At 53.4% G+C, this 23026-nt stretch overlaps 1 protein-coding gene across 5 annotated transcripts; it reads left to right on the forward strand.

Annotated features, from left to right (window-relative positions):
• The first annotated feature begins 3059 nt into the window (after nt 1-3059).
• ATG16L2 (autophagy related 16 like 2) lies at nt 3060-21408 on the forward strand. Of its 5 annotated transcripts, XR_008703078.1 has the most exons (19): nt 3060-3202; nt 5100-5199; nt 5762-5852; nt 11404-11477; nt 11744-11995; nt 12106-12171; nt 12523-12633; nt 13655-13717; nt 14244-14352; nt 14737-14842; nt 15557-15627; nt 15877-15948; nt 16057-16177; nt 16505-16610; nt 17593-17742; nt 17950-17997; nt 18109-18210; nt 18513-18683; nt 21002-21402. XR_008703078.1 is itself a non-coding variant. In XM_055549008.1 (18 exons), exons 1-18 carry the CDS (start codon nt 3085-3087, stop codon nt 18598-18600), a joined length of 1848 nt encoding a protein of 615 aa, XP_055404983.1. In that variant the 5' UTR covers nt 3060-3084; the 3' UTR covers nt 18601-21407. The 5 variants fall into 5 exon arrangements, 4 of the variants coding, with proteins under 4 accessions (XP_055404983.1, XP_055404984.1, XP_055404985.1 ...); XM_055549008.1 differs by having other exon boundaries at nt 18513-21407; XM_055549009.1 differs by lacking the exon at nt 17950-17997 and having other exon boundaries at nt 18513-21408.
• The last annotated feature ends 1618 nt before the right edge of the window (nt 21409-23026 follow it).

Consider the following 23026-nt stretch of genomic DNA (forward strand, 5'->3'; position numbering starts at 1 on the left):
TAGGCTGAACACACATACACACACAAAACCAAGAGACCACTGAATAGTCTGTCCTATGCTAGCCAATAGAAACATGTGAAGCAAAGAGGCTCTCTCTTATACTATTTGAATTTTTGACTATGTCCATGTTATTTTTCAATTAAAAATAGTTACAATTTTGAATTCCAAACTTCTACGCACTGGGTCGTGAGAATTGTTTCTGCATATTTTTAATGAGAGCAACAGGGGTAAATACTTACTGATCACCTAGTCAGTTGACGCCAGGCCCTGTTCTAGGTGCTTGAAGACAGAGCTGGGATCAAGGCTGAACTGGTCCTGGCTTTCCTGAAGCTTCTAGCCTGGTAGGAGAGAGAGGTCATAAACAACAAAACAAACAACACAGAAACATGATCCTTTCTGAGAGTGATAAATGCTCTGAAAGGAACAACAACTGGATGATCTGCAGACACTGATTAGGATAGAAGCTATTTCATTCAGATTGGGTCTTCTGAAATCTGACTTGTAGGCAAGAGTCAGCCCATAAAAGTTTAGGAAGAAGAGCACCAGGAACAGGGGACAGCCAGGGCAAAGGTTCCACAGTGGGAGTTTGCCTGTGATTTATTTTTCTTTTTTTAGAAAAATTGATTTATTTTTGGCTCTACTGAGTTTTTGTTGCTGTCAGGTTTTTCTCTACTTGCGGTGAGTGGGGACTACTCTCATTGCAGTGGCTTCTCTTGTTGCCAAGCACAAGCTCTAGGGCTTCAGTAGTTGCGGCTCCCAGGCTCTAGAGTACAGGCTGTAGTTACGGTGCACAGGCCGAGTTGCCCCTCAGTTTGTGGGATCTTCCCGGACCAGGGATAGAATCCCTGTCTCCTGCATTGGCAGGCAGATTCTTTACCACTGATCCACCCGGGAAGTCTTAGCAGTTATTTCAGTGTTGTGAATAAGGTTTCATCCAACAGTAGAAGAGGTAAAGTCAGAGATGTGGGCAGAAGCCAGACTAAGCAGGGCCTTGCAAGCAACAGAAAGGATTTAGGGATTTGAGTAGAATATGCGGAAAAGCTTTAGGAGGGTTTTAGGTAGAGTGACAGGAACTGATTTAGGTTTTAATAATCACTGGCTGCTGGGAGATGCCTAATCCAGGAGCAAGTTTCAAACTACACTCTAAAGTACATTAGGTCTCTAAATCATGATATAACCACTTTTTATATTTATTGGTCATCACATCATGGCTTTCTAACATAATCAAAGATATATTAAGCAGCATGTTAAATGTGAAGCATAAATAATTCATCTATATATTATGAATATCATCTAAAAATTTAAGTGAACTTTATAGTACAACTTTTCATATTCTAAAGATAAAAATATTTTTAGTCAAAATCAGATACTTCTTTTATCATATACTATTCAAACATGACAAAATTATTTTAAATTTCCTAGATTAGGAAATCCTGACCCCAATATGACTCTCCAACTGAGAGAAATAATACCTCTCTGCCTCACAGTAAGGCAGAGCCTTGACAATATGCCCTTCAATATACAATAGCCTTAGTTCCTTTGATGGCGTCCCCAGGCACCTGCAAGTCACTCACTTCTAAGAGGGAATTTAATTGTTGCCAATTGGCCCTGAGCCTCCATGGGTACCATCCCCTTCTCCTGGGCACACCTAGTTAATGTTAACACCCACCACCCATTCCTTCAAGGGACAAGGCTAGGCTTGGGCTGGGGCCGAGTTTAGGGAAGGCTTAACTGAAGTGCAGGCTCAACAAAGCTTTCCTGGAAGAGGTGACTTATGAGTAGGAGTCAGGCCCACTAGAGGGAAAGGTGTTGCACACAACACGCATGGCATGTTCAAAGGAAATGAGGGTCAAAGACAATGGCACAGGAGGACTGAGCGCAATTCATTGTGGTTTCAAAGCACAGCAGCATTCACGCTCCTGCGGGGGTCTCCAGCAGTTACAGCTTTCCAAGACCTGCCACCCATTCCCATTTGCATTTCAACAGACCTGTCACCTCTACGGCCTGCAGGGCTCCACTGAATCACTCCTTTCATACTTCACAGCAGCCTGTTTGCAGAGCTCTGGACTGGGGTCTCGCTGGAGACAGTTTTATCACAGTTCCTGCAAGCTGAGGACTCAAGTGAGTGTACCAACAAGAGATGCCGCCGCTCTTCCAGAGCCGCCCACATGGAGTAATAGGTGCAACCCCGAGTCAGGATACTGCTGGCCGGCTCAGCCATCCCCTCTCGTGCAGTCTCAGGAAAGCATTTTTTTTTTCCCTCTGGGCCAGGGGTTTGCTCGATGAAATCAGCTGCATTCCTTTACTCTCAAGGTCGTAAATTTTCTGCGATGAACTGGAGCCTAAAACCTTGCTCCGGACAGGGGCAGTTCTGCCTCCAGTCCTTTCAGGCCAGAATCTACTGGAAGTTTTTATATCCTCAAAGCTCTGCGTTTGTTCTTCTCGCTCGCTGCCTGGTATCCGTTTCTCTCGGCGAATTCCTATTTCATTCCTCATGATCCAGATCAGTGCCATCACCTCCGCAAAGCAGGGCCTCGTCCCTCAGTCCCTTCCTCTTCCGTACTTTCGTATCTCGCTGTTTCACACTGTCTGCCTTGTCTGTGTCGCCTCCCCTCACAGATCTTGAGCGCCTCGAGAGGAGGGTCCGGGTGTGAGGGGATCTCCAGGTCCCCAGTTTAGTGCACTGCCTGGTCCAGAGTGTCTGTTATTGTTGACTTCGGTCCGGGAGCGGTGGGGTTAAGGAAACAGGCCCCGCCCCCCCAGAGGCCCCGCCTGCGGAGCGCGCCAACAGGAGAGGGAAGCCGTCTCAGAGGCTCCGATCTCGGTCCTCGCTCACAGCTCCGACTGCCATAGGAGCCCTCGGAGAGGTGAGACTTTTTGTGGACTCCTGGTGGTCTAGACCCCGTCGGCGGTTCCCTGCCGGTTTCGTTCCGTTCTCCCCCCAAGACCGCACTTGGTACAATCCGGGGATTCCCCGCCGCGGCCCGCCCCCTGACGTCACGGAGTCCCCTCGGGGCCCCGCCCCTGCCCGGCCGCGCCTCCCTAGACTAGAACCGCGCGCGGTGCTGGCCGGAGAGGGCGGCCATGGAGGGGCCCGGCGCCCCCGGCGCCCCCGCCGCCCGCTGGAAGCGCCACATCGTGCGGCAGCTTCGACAGCGGGATCGAACGCAAAAGGCCCTATTCCTGGAGCTGGTGCCGGCCTGTGAGTGCACTGCGCCCGGGGACCGTCGAGGGGATGGGGCTCCGGCCCGGGGAGAGGGTTTGGCTGGCTCTTCCGGTTGTGACTCAAGTGCACCGATGCCTGGTCGCCTCCGAAGCCTGGGGCCTTCTGGCCCCTCTATCTATTACGCCCCATCTCCGACTAGCCAGCGTTCCTACCTTTTCCGATCCAGGCTCTGCGGAGAACCCCCTTCTCCTGGACCGAGCTCCCTCCTGGTTCTCCCGCTCTTTCTCGCCCCTCAGGGCCTGGGATGGGCTGGGCTTCCTATGCACGGGTTCATAAGCGAGTGTTGGATTTTTAGGGTCTCTTAGCCTTCCCCTTTCTGGGAAGTCCCCAGGACCTATCAGTCCATTTGGTCCCCATAAGCACAGTGAAAGATCTCGGAATTGGCCAGAACAGCTACTTCAAAACTCTGAATCTCTAGAGAGGGAGCTCAGAGTCCGAGGCTTCGCCACAGACAGGTGATCCTGGTTCAGGTTTTTGGAGCATCTCGGTGCCCAAGCAACCCCAGCCTGAGGGGGAAGTAGGGGCTCCAGGCTGCAGAGGGAGGTGGCTGAGCCTGGGGAAGTCAGATTCTGAGAGTTGTTTCTGGGGAGCTGGTCAGGAAGGGGTGTGGCAGTTCAAGCCAGGATGAGCAGGTGTGCATCTGTGTGTGCACCTCTGGTTATCTGAGATTGTATGTCTCAATCTCAGGTTCAAAGTCTAACCACAGTCCCTCCAGCTCCAACACTGGTCCTAATCTTGGCTGCTGCTTAACCATCTCCCCCAGCCTCACAACTGAACTTATTGCTCTTGTCCTGGGACACTTCTTTGCAACCTTCCAAGCTGTTGGTCCTCTCTGGGGATGTGAGGCCAGCCCTCTACCTGTAGGCAGCCTCACTTCTCCACTGCTCTAATGGACAATGGAACCTTCCAATATGAGAGAGAAGTCACCCCCACCGACCCACTGGGAGCTGCAAATCTGTGGGAGTGGAGTGATCCTGGAGGGCTGAACTCAGAGACATTGCAGGTCCAGTCTTCTTTGTGGTCTTGGACAAATCTTAACCCTAAACCTCAGATTTCTCACTCATAAAGTGGGCAAAATGGCATCCTCTTTAGATTTGCTAGTGGGGCCAGAACAATGCCCTGGGGCTTGGGGTGGGGTTTTGTGTGAGAACAAGGCCAGCAACCTAGGTGATCCAGCAACCTAGGTGATTGACCTAGGTGACCAGTAGGGAACAGGGAGAGGGAAAGGGGCTGAGGAGTCAGGCCTGGTCCTCACCTCTACCCCACCCTGAAACTGATGAGAAAAGAGGAAATGACCAGGGATGGGGTGGAGGGGCTGTATTCCAGGGTCTGTAACAGAAACTACCAAACTCAAGAACTTTCTGTTCTGGCCTGAGGGGAAACTTAAAACAACCCAGGGGAAGTCAGGACTGTTTTTTAGTACTGCTACAGAAAGTTAGAGTTCCTGGAAGGGAAGTTTCTTGCCAAAGGCCACAGGCTAGTGGAGCTTAGTTTGTTTCATCACTCTAGGGCCAGGCCCTGCCTTGGGGGAGGTTGAATCAATCCCTGGCCCCTTCCTTCCCTCGAGACCCTCAGCAGGCATTGGCCAGCTATCTCCTTTCCCCTAATGGTTGTCCTTCTCTGTCCCTGGGAGAGCAGGTCTTCTCCTGGGAGGGTCTGGGGGTTATGCTCTTAGGAGGCTGTGCAAGGGCTGGAGGTCCTGATGGAGCTATACTCATCCCCTGCAGGCAAGGCAGAGCCCAGCCTGCCAGTGGCTCCCCCTTCTGCATCACTAGACTCCTGCAGCCCTCCCAGCCAGAGAGGTAACTTGTCTGCCTGGAGTCTGCTGGAAAGTGTCCATCTCTGCTCCAGGCTCACCCTTTTGCACCCCTAGATAACCGCCTCCTGGAGAAAGCTGAGCTCCTGGCCCGATTCTCAGAGGAGCTGCAGCCAGAGCCAGACGATGTCACTCCCTCTGTCCACCAGGGTCCCTGGTGAGTGTTTGTGTCTGTTGTCACAATGGGCTTCCTGTGCCCAGGCCCTGCCCCCACCACCTCTGCTGGGTTCATTCTCTCCCTGGCACCTCATTGGCCCTTGGCTGCTGCCCAGGGGAGGGGGAGGCAGGCTCTTGAGCCTTCCCCCAGGCCAGCTGCTTAGAATGTCCTTCTCAGTTCATCTCTCTGCCTTTATCCCACCCCTCCCCCTCAGCCCCTCTGCACATCTGTCTTTCTGTTTGCCTGCTCCTCACCTGATGCCTACAGAAAGTACATGATGCCACTTATTTCAAAGAAGGAGTGAAAATGAGAACCAGGGATGGGCTGGGGCTCAGAGTTGGGAGATGCTTCTTGAGAGGGGTCCTGGCAGGGGAACTCTGGGGCAAGCCCAGAGCAGAGGAGTCATGGGCAGCTCCAGTTCCTGGAGATTTAATCTTTCATCTGCTGACTTTTGGGCTCCCACCTTCCTCAGGAGAAAATGCATAGCTCTGGCTTCAGACTTTTCACACGCATCCTCTGGATGAACGGTGGGAAAACGAACACCGCTCTGATTTGTTGGCAGGGAGAAGGAGTCAGACCAAGGCTTATCACCAGCAGCTCTGAGGGTGAAGTGGCAAGAGGAGGCGGAGGGGCTCCGGCTGGTGTGTGGAGAGGTAGGCGGGGCAGGGGTCTGAGAGAGAATGGGGTGGGCCCAGGATCCAGAACTTTGAGGCTGGGAGATGTGGTCCAAGGGAGCCAGCAAGTGAGGTAGATTCCCCAAGTCCAATGCCTTGAGACCAGACAAGGCTCAGAGTGCTCTCAAGCTTGGCCCTGGCAGCCTAGGATGAAGTGGGCTCCAACAGCAGCTGGAGGAAGTGAGGTGAGAGCTTGGGGAGGAGTGTGAGGTGTGCAGGAAACAGGCAGCCTCTGTTCCCTTTGGATGGTTCAGCCTGCTCTGCTCATCACTTGCCCTGCAAACCGTGGGGCCCAGCACCAGCTGACGCTCAATACACATTTGCAGACTGAAAATAAGGTGGTCCACCTCCATGGCGGGGTGTGCTACCTCTACCTGACACTGAGCACCACCCCCCCCACCTCTCCTGCTGCCATGGTGTCTCTTGGCTTTTGTTGCTTCTGAACTTCCTTTTCGGGAAGCTACTTTCCCTCCTCTTTATCCCCCTCCCTGTAGATGTGGGTGTTCTTTAGAACTTGCGTGGGTTTACTGACTCTCGTGGACTTTCTGTGTTTGCTAACTCCCAGATCCATCTCTAGCTCAGGTTTCTCTTAGGAGCTCCAGACTTTTTCTCAGCTGCTTTTTGGACTTCATATCTAAAACCAGACTCATCGTCGCCTCTGTAATAATATGGTCAACACCACGTTGATGATACTGGGTTAAGTGTTACTTCAGCTAATCCTCTACTTTATGGTTTCAGAGGAAGCAGAGGCTTTGAGAGGTAGAGCCAGGATCTGAACTCTCTCCTACACGAATCTGCTTTCTTTGATCTCCATTTATTCTGTCAACAAATATTTATTGACAAGTACTATATTCAAGGCACAGGCAGCGCAGCAGTAAACAAGACCTGGCCCCTTGAACCTTCTAGTCCACTGGATGAGGCTGAGGAGCCATTAAATACTTACCTAGATGTTGTTGTTCAGTCACTAAGCTGTGTCCAACTCTTTGCAACCCCATGGACTGCAGCACACCAGGCTTCCCTGTCCTTTGCTATCTCCCAGCTTTTGCTCAAACTCAAGTCCATTGAGTTATTGATACCATCCAACCATCTCATCTTCTGTCATCCTCTTCTCCTGCCCTCAGTCTTTCCCAGCATCAGGGACTTTTCCAATGAGTTAGCTCTTTGCATCAGGTGACCGAAGTATTGGAGTGTCAGCTTCAGCATCAGTCCTTCCAATGAATATTTAGGGTTTTTTTTCCCTTTGGATCAACTGGTTTGATCTCCTTGCAGTCCAAGGGACTCTCAAGAGTCTTCTCCAACACTACAATTCAAAAGCATCAATTCTTTGGTGCCCAGCCTTCTTTATGGTCCAAATTTTACATCCATACATGACTACTAGAAAAACCATAGCTTTGCCTATATGGACCTTCATTGGCAAAGTGATGTCTCTGCATTTTTTTTTTTTTACTTAAAAAAATATTTATTTTTAATTGATGGATAATTGCTTTACAATATTGTGTTAGTTTCTGCCACACATCAACAGATGTCTGCTTTTTAATACACTGTCTAGGTTTGTCATAGCTTTCCTTCCAGCAAGCAAGCATCTTTTAATTTCATGGCTGCAGTCACCATCTGCAGTGATTTTGGAGCCCAAGAAAATAAAATCTGTCATTGTTTCCATTGTTTCCCCATGAAGTGATGGGACCAGATGCCATGATCTTCATTTTTTGAATGTTGAGTTTTAAGCCAGCCTTTTCACTTTCCTCTTTCACCTTCGTCAAGAAGCTCTTTAGTTCCTCTTCACTTTCTGCCTTTAGGGTGGTATCATCTGTATATCTCAAGTTGTTGATATTTCTCCTGGCAATCTTATGATTCCATCTTGTGCTTCATCGAGCCTGGCATTTCACATGATGTACTCTGCATAAAAGTTAAGTAAGCAGGGTGACAATATACAGTCTTCACATACCTGTTTCCCAATTTGTAACCAGTCCATTGTTCCATATCTGGTTCTAACTGTTGCTTCTTGACCCACATACAGGTTTTCTCAGGAGGCAGATAAGGTGGTCTGGTATTCCCATCTCTTTAAGAATTTTCCACAGTTTATTGTGATCCATACAATCAAAGGCTTTAGGGTAGTCAATGAAGCAGAGATAGATGTCTTTATGGAATTTCCTTGCTTTCTCTATGATCCAGTGAATGTTGGCAATTTGATCTCTGGTTCCTCCATCTTTTCTAAACCGAGCTTGTAGATCTGGAAGTTCTCGGTTCACATACTGCTGAAGCCTAGCTTGAAGGATTGCCAGGTCACTTGCTCAACTAATGTCCAGCTGGGACTATGAACCCAGGGAGAGCCCCTCCCTCAGAGCCCCTACTGTAGTTGCAGCCACATTTGAGAGGTGATTCTCAAACATCTGAGCCCCTTTCTGGGCTGTGAGCACCCCAAGGATTGAGCTGTCTTTGCTTTGTCCATTATATCTCTGGGGCCTGTCTCCACAGTCCATGCTGATGAATATTTATAGACTAGGTGATAAATGCAGAGAAGGCAATGGCACCCCACTCCAGTACTCTTGCCTGGAAAATCCCATGGATGGAGGAGCCTGGTAGGCTGCAGTCCATGGGGTCGCTAAGAGTTGGACACAACTGAACAACTTCACTTTCACTTTTCCCTTTCATGCATTGGAGAAGGAAATGGCAACCCACTCCAGTATTCTTGCCTGGAGAATCCCAGGGACAGGGGAGCCTGGTGGGCTGCCGTCCATGGGGCCGCACAGAGTCGGACATGACTAAAGTGACTTAGCAGCAGCAGCAGCAGGTGATAAATGAGGTAGATACTTTGGCCATCTGATGCAAAGAGCCAACTCACTGGGAAAGACCCTGATACTGGGAAAGATTGAGGGCAAGAGAAGAAGGGGGCGACAGAGGATGAGATGGTTGGATGGCATCACTGACTCAGTGGACATGAGTTTGAGCAAACTCAGGGAGATAATGAAGGACAGGGAAGCCTGGCGTGCTGCAGTTCATGCGGTCACAAAGAGTCGGACATGACTTAGTGACTGAACAACAACAATGGGACTTCCCTGATGGTCCAGTGGCTAAAACTCCACACTCCCAATGCAAGGGGCCTGGGTTTGATCCCTGGTCAGGGAATTAGATCCCACATGCCACAACAAAGACACACCTAAATAGTTTTGTTTTGTTTTTTTTAAAGGATACTTAAGAAAACGAGGTAGATCATTCCCCCCTCCATTGGTAGTTATCAGTCAGGAAACCCAGGGTCACCGCTGCCTTTCCATCCATTGCAACCTTCCATCCATCCTGAGCTAGTCACCAGCTCATGGATCCTGCCTCCAAATCCATCAACTTCCACTTCCTGTACCCCATCTGACCTGGTCCAAGTTATTCTCATTACTCTCTGGATAACTCCTCTTTTGGCACCCCCTCCTTTCTCCATTCAGTACTCAGAGTGATATATTTTTTATAATAAACAACGATCTCTATTAAAAAAGACAAGTAATACACAAATACATGCTTGTTGTGACATTTCAAGAGAACAGAAGTCCATAGAGTAAAAAAGTAAAAGCCCCTTTCGCCACTCTCCCCATTATCAGTTTGGTGCCTATTCTCCAAAGCTTAGCCTGGCTCCCCAGTTGGGTTCTCCAGCCTCAGGTTGCATTTCCTGCCCCTCTCTTGTCCTGAGCTCCTGGTCCCCTTGTCTGGGATACTTCCAGGCACCCCTTGTCCTCAGCACTGCCTCCTCATGACATCCTCAGCCACAAACCAGTCAGTTCCCATTGGATATGCCAAGGGACAAGGAAAGACTTTTTCTTTAATTCTTAGTCCTGTTTCACATATCACAACAAACATGTGTTATCATTTTAACTTTTTACTGAAGTAATTTTAGATCCACCGGAAGTTGCAAAGACAGCACAGAGAGGTCCTGTGCAGCCATTTACCCAGTGCCTCCCAGCGGTTACACCTTAGCCTGACTGGAGCACACAGTCAGGGAACAGATGTTAGGATGAAGTGTGTACAGCTCTTTGTCATTTTGCCACCTGTGTAGATCTGTGTGCCCATCAGGATACAGCACAAGTTCATGACCACCCTGTTTTAGTCACAACTCAGCCCTCTCCTCGGACAATCCCTAACTCCTAACCACTAATCTGTTTTCCACCTCTATTATTTGGATTTTGAAAAGCATCAAAAAATACTGAATCCCAAAACATCAATGAAAGTATATGATAGGTGAGGAAACAGAAGCAATGGTCAGATTGTTTAATGGTGGAAGGAATTATAAATGTTATAAACTGGGCCAGGGGCTTCCCTGGTGGTCCAGTGGCTAAGACTCCATGCCTCCTAATGCAGGGGGTGCAGGTTCAATTCTTGTTCAGGGAACTAGATCCTGTATGCCGAAACTGAGATCTCATGTGCTGCAGCTAAGACCTGGCACATCTAAATAAATATTAAAAAAGAAAAAACCTGGGCCAGTTATAGACCCTGAATGTGCAAGGCCCCTACCCCAGCCCACTCACAGGGAGTCAGTGCAGGCAGACACCAGCCTTGCTCCTCAGTCCGCCTCGCACCAGGCCCACGCGAGGAAGAGTGCAGGGACGGGTTAGTAGCAAGAGCCCCCAGCTTCAGTGCTTTCATGTTCCTCTTGCCACCGCGCTGGGCACTGCTTCTCTAAGCATCTGTCTCTCTCACTGACCCTTCAGCTCTGTGCTTTCCCCAGCTCTTGGCTCTTGGATGGACGGTTCAGTAAGGCGGGGGACAGATGAGATGACCCTCCCCCGACTCTGGGGCTGGGGGGCAGCTCCAGTATTCAGTCTGGGCCCTGTGGCTCGCACAGTCCATTCCTGTTCTTAGCCTGCGTGCCTCTGCTCAGAGCATCTTGTTGCTCTCTGGGACTTATGCTTGGTAAGCCAAGGCTTGGAGAGGTGGGGAACAGAACACACATCCCTTGAACACTTGCAGCCCTTTACTTGGAGCATGTTAGGTGGCCTGGGTTCAGATATCAGTTCTGCCACTTAGCTGTATGACTTTGGGCAAGACACTTAACTAGAGAAGCATCAATGTCCTCATCTGTAAACTGGGGAGAATGGCAGTAACTAGCAGATTATAAAAGAGTTGGTACTGTAGAGTGCTCAGAACAAGACCCAGCACATGTTGAGTGCTACATAACCAGTCACCATTATTTGAAATACTATTCCTTATAGTAATTCAGTGTTACCCTACGAGGTAAGCACTGCTATTCGCGTTGGACAGGTTCAGAGCCGTTAAATCACTACCGCGGGTCACAGAGAAAAGTGGCGATGCAAGGAGTGAAACTCAGGTGTTAGGCTCCAGAGCCTAAGGCCCTTCCTTTGATCCCTGAAACAGCAGTGTATTCCTGTGCTTCATGCCTTAGCTGTCTGCTTCTCAGCTTTCTGCTGAGCTAGGGGGCGGGTGGGAAGAGAGGCACACCCCGTCCTACCAGTCTCTCCCGCTGGAGAGGGGCTGGAGGCTCTGCCCAGAGGCGCCCATGCCTACCTGTCCCGCGCCTCCGCCGCTGCAGATGGCCTACCAGGTGGTGGAGAAGAGCGCGACCCTGGGCACTTTGGAGTCGCAGCTGGAGGAGCGGCAGAGCAGGTGAGGCGCGGGAGGGGCGCACCTCGGGGAGGCTCCAGGCCATCACTGCCGGGGTGGGGGGCACGGGGTCACCCCGCGGGTCTCCAGAGGGGCCCGACAGCGTAACGCCCCCTAGGCCTGTGGCTGGTCGCAGAGGCCGGGAGCTGCAGGACTTCGAGGGAGACGTGGCTTAGCCTCCGCGCTGGCCGCGTGGCCAGGAGCAAGTCTGTCTCAGCTCTCAGACCGGTTCCCCCAGGGTGGTGACGGAGATGCTCCCGGTCCTCTAGGCTGGCAGCTCTGAAGGCCCGCGTGGAGCAGCTGGAGGAGGTTCGAGCGAAGAAGGCCGGACAGGTGCGCGCGCGGCGCGCGCTGAATGAGGAGCAGCGGGCGGCTTACGAGGCGCTGCGGGCGCGCGTCGGGCACCAAGAGGCGGCTCTGCGCAGGCTCGAGGAGGAGGCGCGCGACCTACTGGAGCGGCTGGTGCAGCGCAAGGCGCGCGCCGCCGCCGAGCGCAACCTACGCAATGAGCGCAGGGAAAGGTGAGAGCGCCCCGGGGGTCAGTCTGGGAGGCGAGCTGTCCTGGTAGGGAGGGGCCCGACCCCCCTGTTCCGACACGGGAACCACCCGACTCGAGGCTTTTCTATCCCAGGGCCAAGCAAGCGCGGGTGTCCCAGGAGCTGAAGAAGGCAGCCAAGCGGACAGTGAGCATAAGCGAGTAAGAACGGGGATGCGCCGGGGACCTGTCTGACGAGCCTCCGCTGGGGGCTCTGCAGTGCCCTTCCCCCGCCCCCCCGCCGCTGCTGTTCTACCCTGACCCCACCTGCCTGCAGCCATCTGTGCACCTGACCACAAGTGTGCACAGTCACGGTGCCAAAGCCCCCAGGAAGACTGAGCCCAGGACACGTGCGGAGACAGGTGGTCATAGGAGCCAGCATCTGCGCCCACCACACACGCTCCCGCACTGACCCTCTTCTCTGGGGATGCCAGTCCTCACCGAGTAGGGCCCAGGGGCACGGAGCGGCTGGCCTGGTCTCTTAGCCGTCCTAAGCTTCATTCTCTCTCCCAGGAGCCCAGACACACTAGGCGATGGGATCAGAGAGGAAGCAGAAACTCTGGTCCTGGCTAAGCCAGGGTCCCTGGAGAGTGAGGCTGGTGAGAAATGGAAGCGGCCCTTCAGGTGAGGACTGTCCCAGCGCTCTGAGCTGGCCCCCTCCAATCTTTCTAAGGTGAGGACTACCCGAGCTCTGAGCTGGGCCCCTCCAGTCTTCCTAAAGGACCTTGGGCCAGCCTTTGGGTTGAGAGGGCTTTGCGCAGAGACTGGGGTACTCTTGGACCCCAGGGCAGCTGAAACTTCAGTACCTGGAGCCCTTTGGGGTCAGTGCCACGCCAGGGACTCCAACCTTTGTCCTCTCCTTTTTCCTCCTCCCTAAGACCAGAGCTCTGGGGCTGGGACGACAGGTTGGTGAAAGAGGGTGACAGGAGGGAGCTTGTGGGCAAGGCCCAAGGCTCAGCTGTCACAAGCATGTGTGTACACACATGGGGACATCAGAGCATGTATTTGTACAGACTTAGGTGAGCGTACCTGAATGCATGTGAAGCATGTGTAGATGTGAACTCACATGGGTGGGACCCGATTGAGGCTTCAGTCCTTGGGTGCCCCTCCCTCCCTCTCCCCCATCTATCTTGATTTGCCTGGCATTGAAACTGCCCCCCTCCTCTAGCCCTTTCTTGCAGGTGGCTGGTGTCCAGGCCTCAGGGTGGTGAAGGAACCCTGGGGAGGGGCATGAGATGCTGGTCCCCAAAGCCTTGGCAGCCTGGTGGGCCATGTCATCTCAGGACACATGCTTTCCTGGGTATTTCTGGGATCTAGGTTTCCCCACACCCCTGTCCCCAGCCTTGTGCTATCTCAGGTTGGGGGCACCTTCATCCTACCCCACAGGTCCCAGCTCAGCCTCCCATGAACTTTTGTTGGGGGGCACCTGGGTGGTGAGGCAGTTTTTACCTATCATGGTGAAACTGGGAGACTTCATTCCAAATCCCTGCCCTCCTCCACCTTCCTGGGACTTCTCTGGGTCACCGTGCTCTCCTGGCATTGGAGGAGTAAGTTCTTGTTCTGGCTCAAGAGTGTAGGGATGAATGACTGCGGTCCACACACCCACCGGCCAGTCCCTTAAACATCTCTCTCGATTCTGCCCCAGGTCAGCCTCTGCCACCTCCCTGACGATGTCCCGCTGTGTGGATGTAGTGAAGGGGCTTCTGGAGTAAGTGTGTGTGCAGCGCTGTGTGTGTGAAGGTGTTGGGTGCCTTGGATGCCTGTGTCAGACTCCTGGAGCCCAGGCCTGGGCTGTGTATGAGTCCTGGTCTGTCCTTCCATACTCTGCCCAGCACTGTGTGTGTGTGTCTCTGCTGAGCCCCAGAGGCAGGAGCTGGGTGCATGGCCTCATTCCTAGCCCCTGCCTGGCTGTCTTCTGGGCTCTGTCCTTCATCCAGGGTCCTCACAAGGGACCAAGGGCTCCAAGGTGAGGCCAGACAGGAACTACCGCTCATTTGGGAAACAGGCTCAGAAATGTCAGGGCTTCGTTCAGGGTCACAGTACCAACCAAGCAGTGCTCCGAGGTTTCTCAGGATCCACCAACCCCATCCTGCCTCTGTACTTGTCTCAGTGCCGCTGGCCATGTTCTGCCGCCTTCTGTGTCTGCTTCCTGTTGCTGTTGCTTCAGGAGAGCTTGAAGGGCCTTCTCCTTCTCAGAAGGCCTTGCTGAATGCCCTCCTGACCCCCTCCCCCAGTTTCAAGAAGAGAAGAGGCCACTCAATCGGGGGAGCCCCTGAGCAGCGATACCAGAGCATCCCCGTGTGTGTGACCGCCCGACTTCCCACCCAAGCTCATGATGTGCTGGTAAGGAGGAGCTGGACCAAGTGCATGGGGTACGATATGGGAGTGCCGGTCCCAGGAGCAGTCTCAGGAGGCTGGGGAAGCAAGGATGGGCCCTTCAGTGGGAGCAGGAGTTTTCCTCCCACAGCTTGTGCTGGGAGCCCTTCGGCATTTTATAATGAGAGGGAGAGACAGGAGGCCAGGTAGGGGAGTACTGGGAACATGGGAGGAGGCTACTACCAGGGTCCATTCAGGGGTGATGAGCCCCCGTGGGGCCAAGTTTGAAACTCAGAGTTCAGAGAGAGACCTCATGTGTGCAAGGTTGGTGACAGAGAGCTGGCTGTGAGTGTGCACAAAGAGGCGTGTGTGGCAAAGACCAAGAGCACTGACCTCCCTTTTTCCTCACAGGATGCCCACCTCTCCGAGGTCAGTGCTGTTCGTTTTGGCCCCAACAGCAGCCTCCTGGCCACCGGAGGGGCTGACCGCCTCATCCTCCTCTGGAATGTCGTGGGAGGTGAGGGTCGCTGCCCTCAGGCAAGCTCAGTCCTTTCTCTCCAGACCTCACCCTCAGCTTGCTCCTTGGGAAAGGTGTTGGGTCTCTTTGTGTTTCCTCACCCGGTCATCCTTGTGGGTAGTGGCCAGATGACCCCTTGGCAAGAGTTCTGGGCTCAGTGCTCCTAAGAAGGGCAGAGCCTCTCACCTCCTGGAGTCGAGGCCTGCATGGTGGGCAGGGCTCAGCTCAGATGGTCCCTGTTGGGGTGGTGAGAATACCATGTCAGGACATTCTACGGGGATAGACCCTTAAGCAGGTCTCTTGGGTCCACCAGGCCACCTAGCATCACTGAGCTCTCAGAACTCAGTTCTGAGACATGTGTTAGCTGTCTGCTCTGTGCTCTGAAGATGGGGGTGCACTGGGGAGCGAACGCTGGCTCCTAGAGGCTTCCTGGAGGAGGCGAGTCCCCAGCTGCCTGGCCTGGCTTGCTGTGTGACCTAGGGACAGTCCCTTCTCTCTAGTCCTCTCCGGACATCTGTGAGGTGACCTGCAGCCCCCTGCTGGCAGTTCAGGAAGGTGCAGCCTCTAGCTAGAGTCCCCCGACCCCCAAGAACAGACCCAGCAATTCTGTCCTCTAACTTGGGAGAGATTCATCTTCCCACTCACAGTACAGGCTCCTCCGTTTCATGAGATTAGTGACTTCATTTCGCTTGTTCCTTCCCCTGGTCCCCCCAGGGCACCTGAAGGCCAACCAGACCCTTGAAGGAGCTGGCGGCAGCATCACCAGTGTGGACTTTGACCCCTCGGTGAGAGGACCTGGGTGGCATGGGATGCCCCTCCCCGAGTCTCCACACCGGGCAGGTGGGGCTCTGGGGGAACATCATGGGTATCCTAGAGCCATGTGTCCTGAGAGGGTGCCTGGATAAATCCTTCTCCTGGGCCTCGATTCTCCTCTGCCTGCCTGGGTGACCTGGGCCAGGGGAAGCGCTGAGGCGGCCCGACTCCAGCTTTCTGGCCAGGCCCAGGATCTCTTCTTTCCTGTCCCTTCTCCCCAGGGCTCCCAGCTACTGGCAGCTACTTACAATAAGGCCGCCCAGCTCTGGAAGGTTGGGGAGGCACAGTCCAAGGTGAGGCCTGACTGCGGAGGCAGCCTGGGGGAAAGGGGTCACGCCTCGGGTGGAGGGGTTGGTGACAGGGTTTTGGCCATGCCCTTGACACTTCCCTGGGATGCGCAGGAGACACTATCTGGACACGCAGACAAGGTGACGGCTGCCAAATTCAAGCTGACGAGGCACCAGGCGGTGACTGGGAGCCGGGACCGAACGGTGAAGGAGTGGGACCTCTGCCGAGCCTACTGTGAGGCCCAGCCCTCCCCTTCTCCCCTCACCAGGACCCTTGCAGGCCGGGCCATGGGGGGCTGCAACCTGATCTCTGGGAGGGGCTCCAAGACTTACAGGCATTTGGGATGAAACCTCCGAAGGCTCCTCTTCTGTCCTCCATTGGTGACGCTTTCCCTGGTTTCTTGGTGACCTTAGGCTTTGGGCTGGAAAACAGGGGCCTGGGTTCTAGTTCTGGGAGGACACTGTACCTCTGGGGCTTCTGGGCTTCAGCATCTCCGCACGTCCAGTGGGCTGGCTCACAATCCTTCTCTGAGTCCAGGGTTCTCTCTACTCCTTGGTTTAGGTTCCAGGACCATCAATGTCCTTTCCTACTGTAATGACGTGGTGTGTGGGGACCATATCATCATTAGTGGTCACAATGACCAGAAGATCCGGTTCTGGGACAGCAGGTGATAGGCGCAGGCTGTGGGCAGGGGAGGTGGGGACAGGGCTCCTGTGTTTTCTTCCTTTTTCTGGCCATGGAGCAGCTGAGGGTACCTTGGGGAAGTGAGGCTCTGGTGGCCTCTGTGCTAGGCTTGGTCCCTTGAAGGCTTTGTGGCCTCTGGAGAATCGTGCCTCCTTATTGACCCTTGGTCCAACCACCATACTCTGCTGGGTCTTGCCAACCGAGTCCCATGTTCAGTTCAGTTCAGTTGCTCAGTTGTGTCCGACTCTTTGCGACCCCATGAACTGCAGCATGCCAGGCCTCCCTGTCCATCACCAACTCCCCGAGTTCACCCAAACCCATGTCCATTGCATCGGTGATGGCATCCAACCATCTCATCCTCTGTCGTCCCCTTCTCCTCCTGCCCTCAATCTTTCCCAGCATCAGGGTCTTTTCAAATGAGTCAGCTCTTCACATGAGGTGGCCAAAGTATTGGAGTTTCAGCTTCAGCATCAGTCCTTCCAATGAACACCCAGGACTGAACTCCTTTGGATGGACTGGTTGGATCTCCTTGGAGTCCAAGGGACTCTCAAGAATCTTCTCCAACACCACAGTTCCCATGCAGTTACCACTTTTTAGTCAAAAAGAACCTAAGAGCCCAGTGTCAGGCTTGAATGGTTTATAAAAGTAGCTAAGACTAGAACCAGAGCTAGAGCCAGCCCTGCCTCAGGCTGCTTCTTAGCAATTGCCTTTGAAACCCTTTGCTCTCCCTTTCACATATTTAAAGACAGACTTTCATTGCTTTCCCCCCAGCACTTATTTTAGTGGCTCAAGGGTTTCAGGGGCTCTGGCTTCAAGTGAGTTCCCGCTGGAAGGCGCTGGCTGTGGTGGGAGATTAGTTGTCAGCCTTGGGGCCTGAGGGCTGGCTCTGGACTTTTGTTGGTCTGTCAGGAGCAGCCTTGTCAAGGTGATTGCTCCTCATCCTCGTCTCCTTTCCTGCTCCTCAGGGGGCCCCGCTGCACCCAGGTCATCCCTGTGCAAGGCCGGGTCACCTCCCTGAGCCTCAGCCACGACCAGCTGCATCTGCTTAGCTGTTCCCGAGATGACACACTCAAGGTCATCGACCTGCGTGTCAGCAACATCCGCCAGGTGTTCAGGTACCTGCCTTGTGCCCGCCGGCCCTGTGGCTTTGACTGGGGCAGTTGGGCCTGTGAAAGGCCTGTTGGCGGGGGGCCCTCCATGGAGGCCCCTCTGGACCAGGGCCTGCTGAGGGGCTGAAGCCCTTGACAGAGAGGAAGCTCGTTAAGTTTTGGGCTGAGGGCAGGAAGTGGCAGCCCCCTCCATCCTGACCTGTCTATTCTCAGGGCTGATGGTTTCAAGTGCGGTTCTGACTGGACCAAAGCCGTGTTCAGGTGTGTCCGTGAGAGCACCCATGCCTGAGTGTGTCCTGTCTGTTTGGGTGTCTGCATGTCCATGTCCTTACCTCTGGTCTCTTCTCTCTCGCTCTGCTGTGGCTCCTGCAGCCCAGACAGAAGCTATGCCCTAGCAGGGTCCTGGGATGGAGCCCTTTACATCTGGAACGTGGACACTGGGAAACTAGAGAGTAGCCTTCGGGGACCCCACAGGTGAGCATGGCCACTGACCACCACCCCAGCCCCACGGCCAGTCCTGCTAAGCTGATCCCAGGTCCTGACATGCTTGGGATCTGGAGTCCCCGGCCCTTGTCCCATGCCTTCCATCCCTGCCCCCAGAGCCCTTCACAGTTCAGTCTTCCCATGTGCACCTGGGTCCACTCCCACCACAGCCCTTAGAGCCCACTTTACAGTGAGGCGATGGGCGCAGAGAGGCCCTCACACAGCCCAGGTCCAGTGAGGAGGGGCAGGGCCAGCTCCCGACGCTCCTGAATCCTGTCTCTCCCTCTCCTCAGCGCTGCTGTCAACGCCGTGGCCTGGTGCTACTCTGGGAACCACGTGGTGAGCGTGGACCAGGCCAGGAAGGTTGTGCTCTGGCACTAGCACCACGACTTCCTTGCCTGAGCTGAGGCTCTAGTCCGAAGCCTGAAGCCGGAGGAGTTCCCCACTGCCCCAGACACTTCAGGGTTAGCAGCGGGGTGGGGGTGGCTCAGGGTGTTTAATGGGTAAGAAGGCCTAGCAGGACCTGGCCTGTTGGTTTAAAAACAAGGTGTGAGTTGGTGTGTGTGTGGGGGGAATCACAGTATTATTTTGTTTTTTTATCTGTTTCTTCACTTTCCTGGCAAAAGTGGGGGGAAAAAAATGCATTTAAACTGGTATGTGCTTGCTTCTCTTCAGCATTTAGAGAATGGAGAAGCCTCTGGCTGGAGGCACATGGAGACCCAGGCTTGGCTCCTGTCCCTTCCATACAGAGCCGGGGCGGAGCGGTCTGATCAGGAGACAGCAGGAAGAAAGGGCCAGAGGCAGCAAAGGGCAGTGGCTTTTGGAGCCGTGGACATTTCTCCTGTGCTCCAAGATAGTCCTGGTTCTTGGGCCCTCTCTTCAGGTGCCCAGGGTAGACTGAGGCTGAGGAGGGACCATGTGAATTCTGAGAGGAGCAAGAGAGACAGCCTGGAGGGGGCCCTGTGGAAAGAAGCCTAAAAAACCAGAGTGACGTCAGGTACTCTGAATGCCAGGCCTGCCTTTAGACTGGGGCCATGTTCGTGCCCCAGAGGCAGACCCTGGAGTGGGTGGGGAACACCTTCCGTGTGTGTCAGGGAGGACAGCCATGGGCTGGGCCAGGGCCTTCACTTACTTTAGCAGATTTAATCCACAGGACAAGCCTCTAGAGCAGACTTAGTAGAGTGGAACCTGGGCACCCCACTTTCTTCCCCAACCGAGGGCATGGAGGAGGGTCAGAAGGACAGCCACTGCTGGTCACTGGGTGTCGAAGGGGACGCCTGTCTCTGAGTGATGGGGGCTGACCTCTGGGGGTCTGCTTAGTTGAGATTCAAAGGCTTTACTCTGCAACTCTTGGCCTCCTCCATTTATTACCTTACAGAATCCTCCCTGGGGAGTCCTGCTGCCAGTCCCAGGGTTTTGGAAAACCATTTCCAGGATGGGCAGGAGAGAGCTAAGAGCCTGGACTCTGCAGCTAGACTGTCTGGGTTTGAATCTCTGCTCTATTGTTTAGTAGCTGAATGATTTTGAGCAAGTTACCTTCATGTCTTTGTGCCTTAGTTTCCTCCTCTGTAAAAGGGGCTAACAGTAATATCTACCTCAAAGATTGTTGTAAGGACTCAGTGTATTAGTATTTGTAAAGTTCCTGGCACACTGCATACCCAAATCTACACTCTGCTGATCCCAGCTCACCCCTGGGCTCTGGTGACATACCCAGCTGCCTCCTAGGCATCATCTCTTCCCCTCACACCCCACATCTTCTTGGCCACAAAGGCCTGGGGCTGTTGTGTCTAACTCTCCATTCCTGCTGCCACTGCAGGCCACCTTCTCCTAGACCTGCTATCTCTCCAACCTAGACCCTTTTTGCCACAGCCAGAATGACTTTCTGAGGATGCATGTTGGTCACACATCCGGCCCTTTGAAGTTCTCCACTGCCCACAGAGAAACTCCTTACCTGCAGGATGTGGCCTTGCTGGCCTCGGCCGCATCTTCACCTCCTTGCTGCTCTGCAGTGTGTCTCACACAGGGTTTTCTCTCTGCCCAGAATGTTCTTCCTGCCCAGCCTCTAATTCAAATTTGTCCTTTAGGATCCCCTCACTGAGAGCCTTTCCTCACCTGCCAGGCCGGCTAGGAGCCTCCTCCGTCTCTATGCCTCCCTGCTTTGGGTATGCCTCCCTCTGTCTCAGTCAGGGAGCTCTTGAAGGAGGCCAGGATGGGAGCAAAGCACTCTCTGGGATCAGGCCTCAGAGGCACAGAGAAAGCCTCAGGAGATGTTTATTAAATGATTAAATTCTCTTACTCGAGGACTCAGCAAGTCTGACAGTCGAAGTCTCTAGCGGCCACCAGGAGTCAGCAGCTGCCTAGGTCTGCCGAGGCCATTCTCCCACCTCCTGGGGTGGAAAGACCAATGCTTCCAGCAGCCGCCATTACTGAGCTGTCAGGCCCTGTGCCTTCTATCCAGTGTCTTACTTGTTCTCCCAACCACCTTGTGATGTAGCTATCTTACAGATGAGAAAATCAAGGCTCAGAGAGGGTAAGCGATACGAGGTCACCAGAGCTGGCACAGCTGGACTGTGGTCTTTAAACTATTGCATTCCCTGCCATGCTCCAGCGGTGTGCCCACGGCCTCCACCACCAGGTGGGCGATTCTAGCTCCCTGGACTTCCCTGGTGGTCCAGTGGTTAGGAATCCACCAGCCAATGAAAGTGTCACAGGTTCAATCACTGCTCCACATGCCGCAGGGCAACTAAGCCCACGTGCCACATCTACTGAGCCTGTTCTCCAGAGCCTGCAAGCTGAAACCACTGAAGCCTGCCTGCCTAGAGCCCGTGTTCCGCAACAAGAGAAATCACTGCAAGGAGACACCTGTCCACTGCAACTAGAGAGCAGCCCCCTCTCACTGCAACGAGAGCAAGCCTACATGTAGCAACAAAGATCCAGCACAGTCAAAAAAAAACAAAATAAAAAATTACTGAAATCCCTCCCTGCATCTTCTCTTCTTCATTCTGGCTCTGGGAGCCTATGTCTGAGTCTGGAGGATTAGTATCCTTTGAACTGAGGGACATGCAGGGCTACAGGAGGGACATGAACTTGATCCTGGAAGGCTGTTACCAGTTCCACCATCTGGGGCAAGCACTTCCCAGGACTGCAGTGGAGACGGCTTAGAGGACACAGAAGCGGTCATCAGAAAATGCCTTGACTCAACTCCTGGCAGAGTGCCCTCCATTCCCCTCAAGCCTCCCTTTCTTCATGGGGCAGCACACGCTTGCCTCACCTCCGGGAGCACGTGCACACCTTAATTTACTTGGAGGGAATGCTTCCTGAAGGAGCAAGTCTGGAGGGTCAGAAATGGGCCTAGGCATTGCAGGGAATGAGGCAAGTGTGAGGAGAAGGGTTGGTAATGCCATGCAGGGGAAGAGCTCGGAGGGGTGCCAGCTGGGCAGGCTGCACCTCTAGTCCTTGTGGTCCTGGGCAGGGCCAGAACCCTGTACGGAAGACTGCTCTGGGTTTCCGTTCTCCAGTCACTACTCAGGTGTTCAGTCGCTACTCAGCCTACTCTGAGGTTGCTGGCCTGAGTTTGTTCCCTAAAGTCCAAACTGTCACCTTTGGGACTTCCCTGGTGGTCCAGTGGTCTTTGCAAGGTAGGAGGCACAGGTTCGATCCTTGGTCAGGGAACTAAGATTCCACATGCTGCAGAGCAACTGAGCCCATACGACGCAACTACTGAGCCCATGTGCTCTGGAGTCTGAGAACCACACAAAGGAGTCTGAACCACAGCAAAAGACCCTGCATGATGCTACAGAGGTCCTGAGTGCTGCAACTGAGACCCGATGCAGCCAAATAAATAAATATTTAAAAAAAAAACCCCTTCAAAACTGTTGTCCTTGCTGTCCATACGGATTGAGGTCCAGAGAGAAACCAGCAGAACCAGGATAAGAATCCAGGCTCCTGATTCACTCTTCTCAAAACTGGACTCAGGTTCTGCAGAGGTGCTGACCCATCTTCTGGAGGCCAGGTTCTAGGTTCCACTCCCAGTTGTCTTCCTGAGACCGTGGGCAAATCACAGTGGGTGGATTTTCCCGACCTGTGAGACCCTTCCTGCTGCATGGCTCTGGGCCTCACCAGTGGAGACCTGGCTCTTCCCCGGGTTGGTGTACAGACATGAGTACCGCCTCCTCTGCCAGCCTGAGGCTTGAGAGGGAGATGTGACAGAGGTTCTTGTCCTGGGCTCTTACTGCCCCTGGTCATCTCCCTGTCCTGGGAGAGGCACCTTGGCTTCACACTGCTGTTGCCAAGTCACCCCCACCAGACATAAGCCCTCTGGTGACAGGAATGGGAACTGAGCCATTTGTGTCTCCATGACCAGAATGTGGCCTGGGGCAGTAGGTTGCTGACTGGACAAATAGAGATTGAGCGGAGGTGGTCTTGGACCTTAGTTCTGCTCTGGAGGAATCCTGGAGGCACGAGGTGTGGACCCATCTGTGATATGTGAAATGCCATGTCTGGTACAGGTTGTTTTCTTTTTATAGATGGACATTTCACCAGTCAATAATATTTCAGCTTATCTCTGCATTATCTTACTCAATTCTCCTGGCTCTTATGAAACTCGTATTGTCTTCTCCTTCCCACTTTACAGATGATAAAAGCAAGGCCCAGAAGGGTGAAAGGATGAGTCTAAGGTTACAGCTAAGTGAGGTAGCCCAGGGACTTGAATACAGGTCTCTTACACTCCCCTGCTATTCACAGGAGCAAGTGAGTGACAAGAAGCATGTGTATTTGTTTAGCACACAGTGTGGAAGAGGTGTTCCTT

The sequence above is a fragment of the Bubalus kerabau genome, chromosome 15 (assembly GCF_029407905.1).
Source record: "Bubalus kerabau isolate K-KA32 ecotype Philippines breed swamp buffalo chromosome 15, PCC_UOA_SB_1v2, whole genome shotgun sequence".
NCBI classification, from domain to species: domain Eukaryota; kingdom Metazoa; phylum Chordata; class Mammalia; order Artiodactyla; family Bovidae; genus Bubalus; species Bubalus kerabau.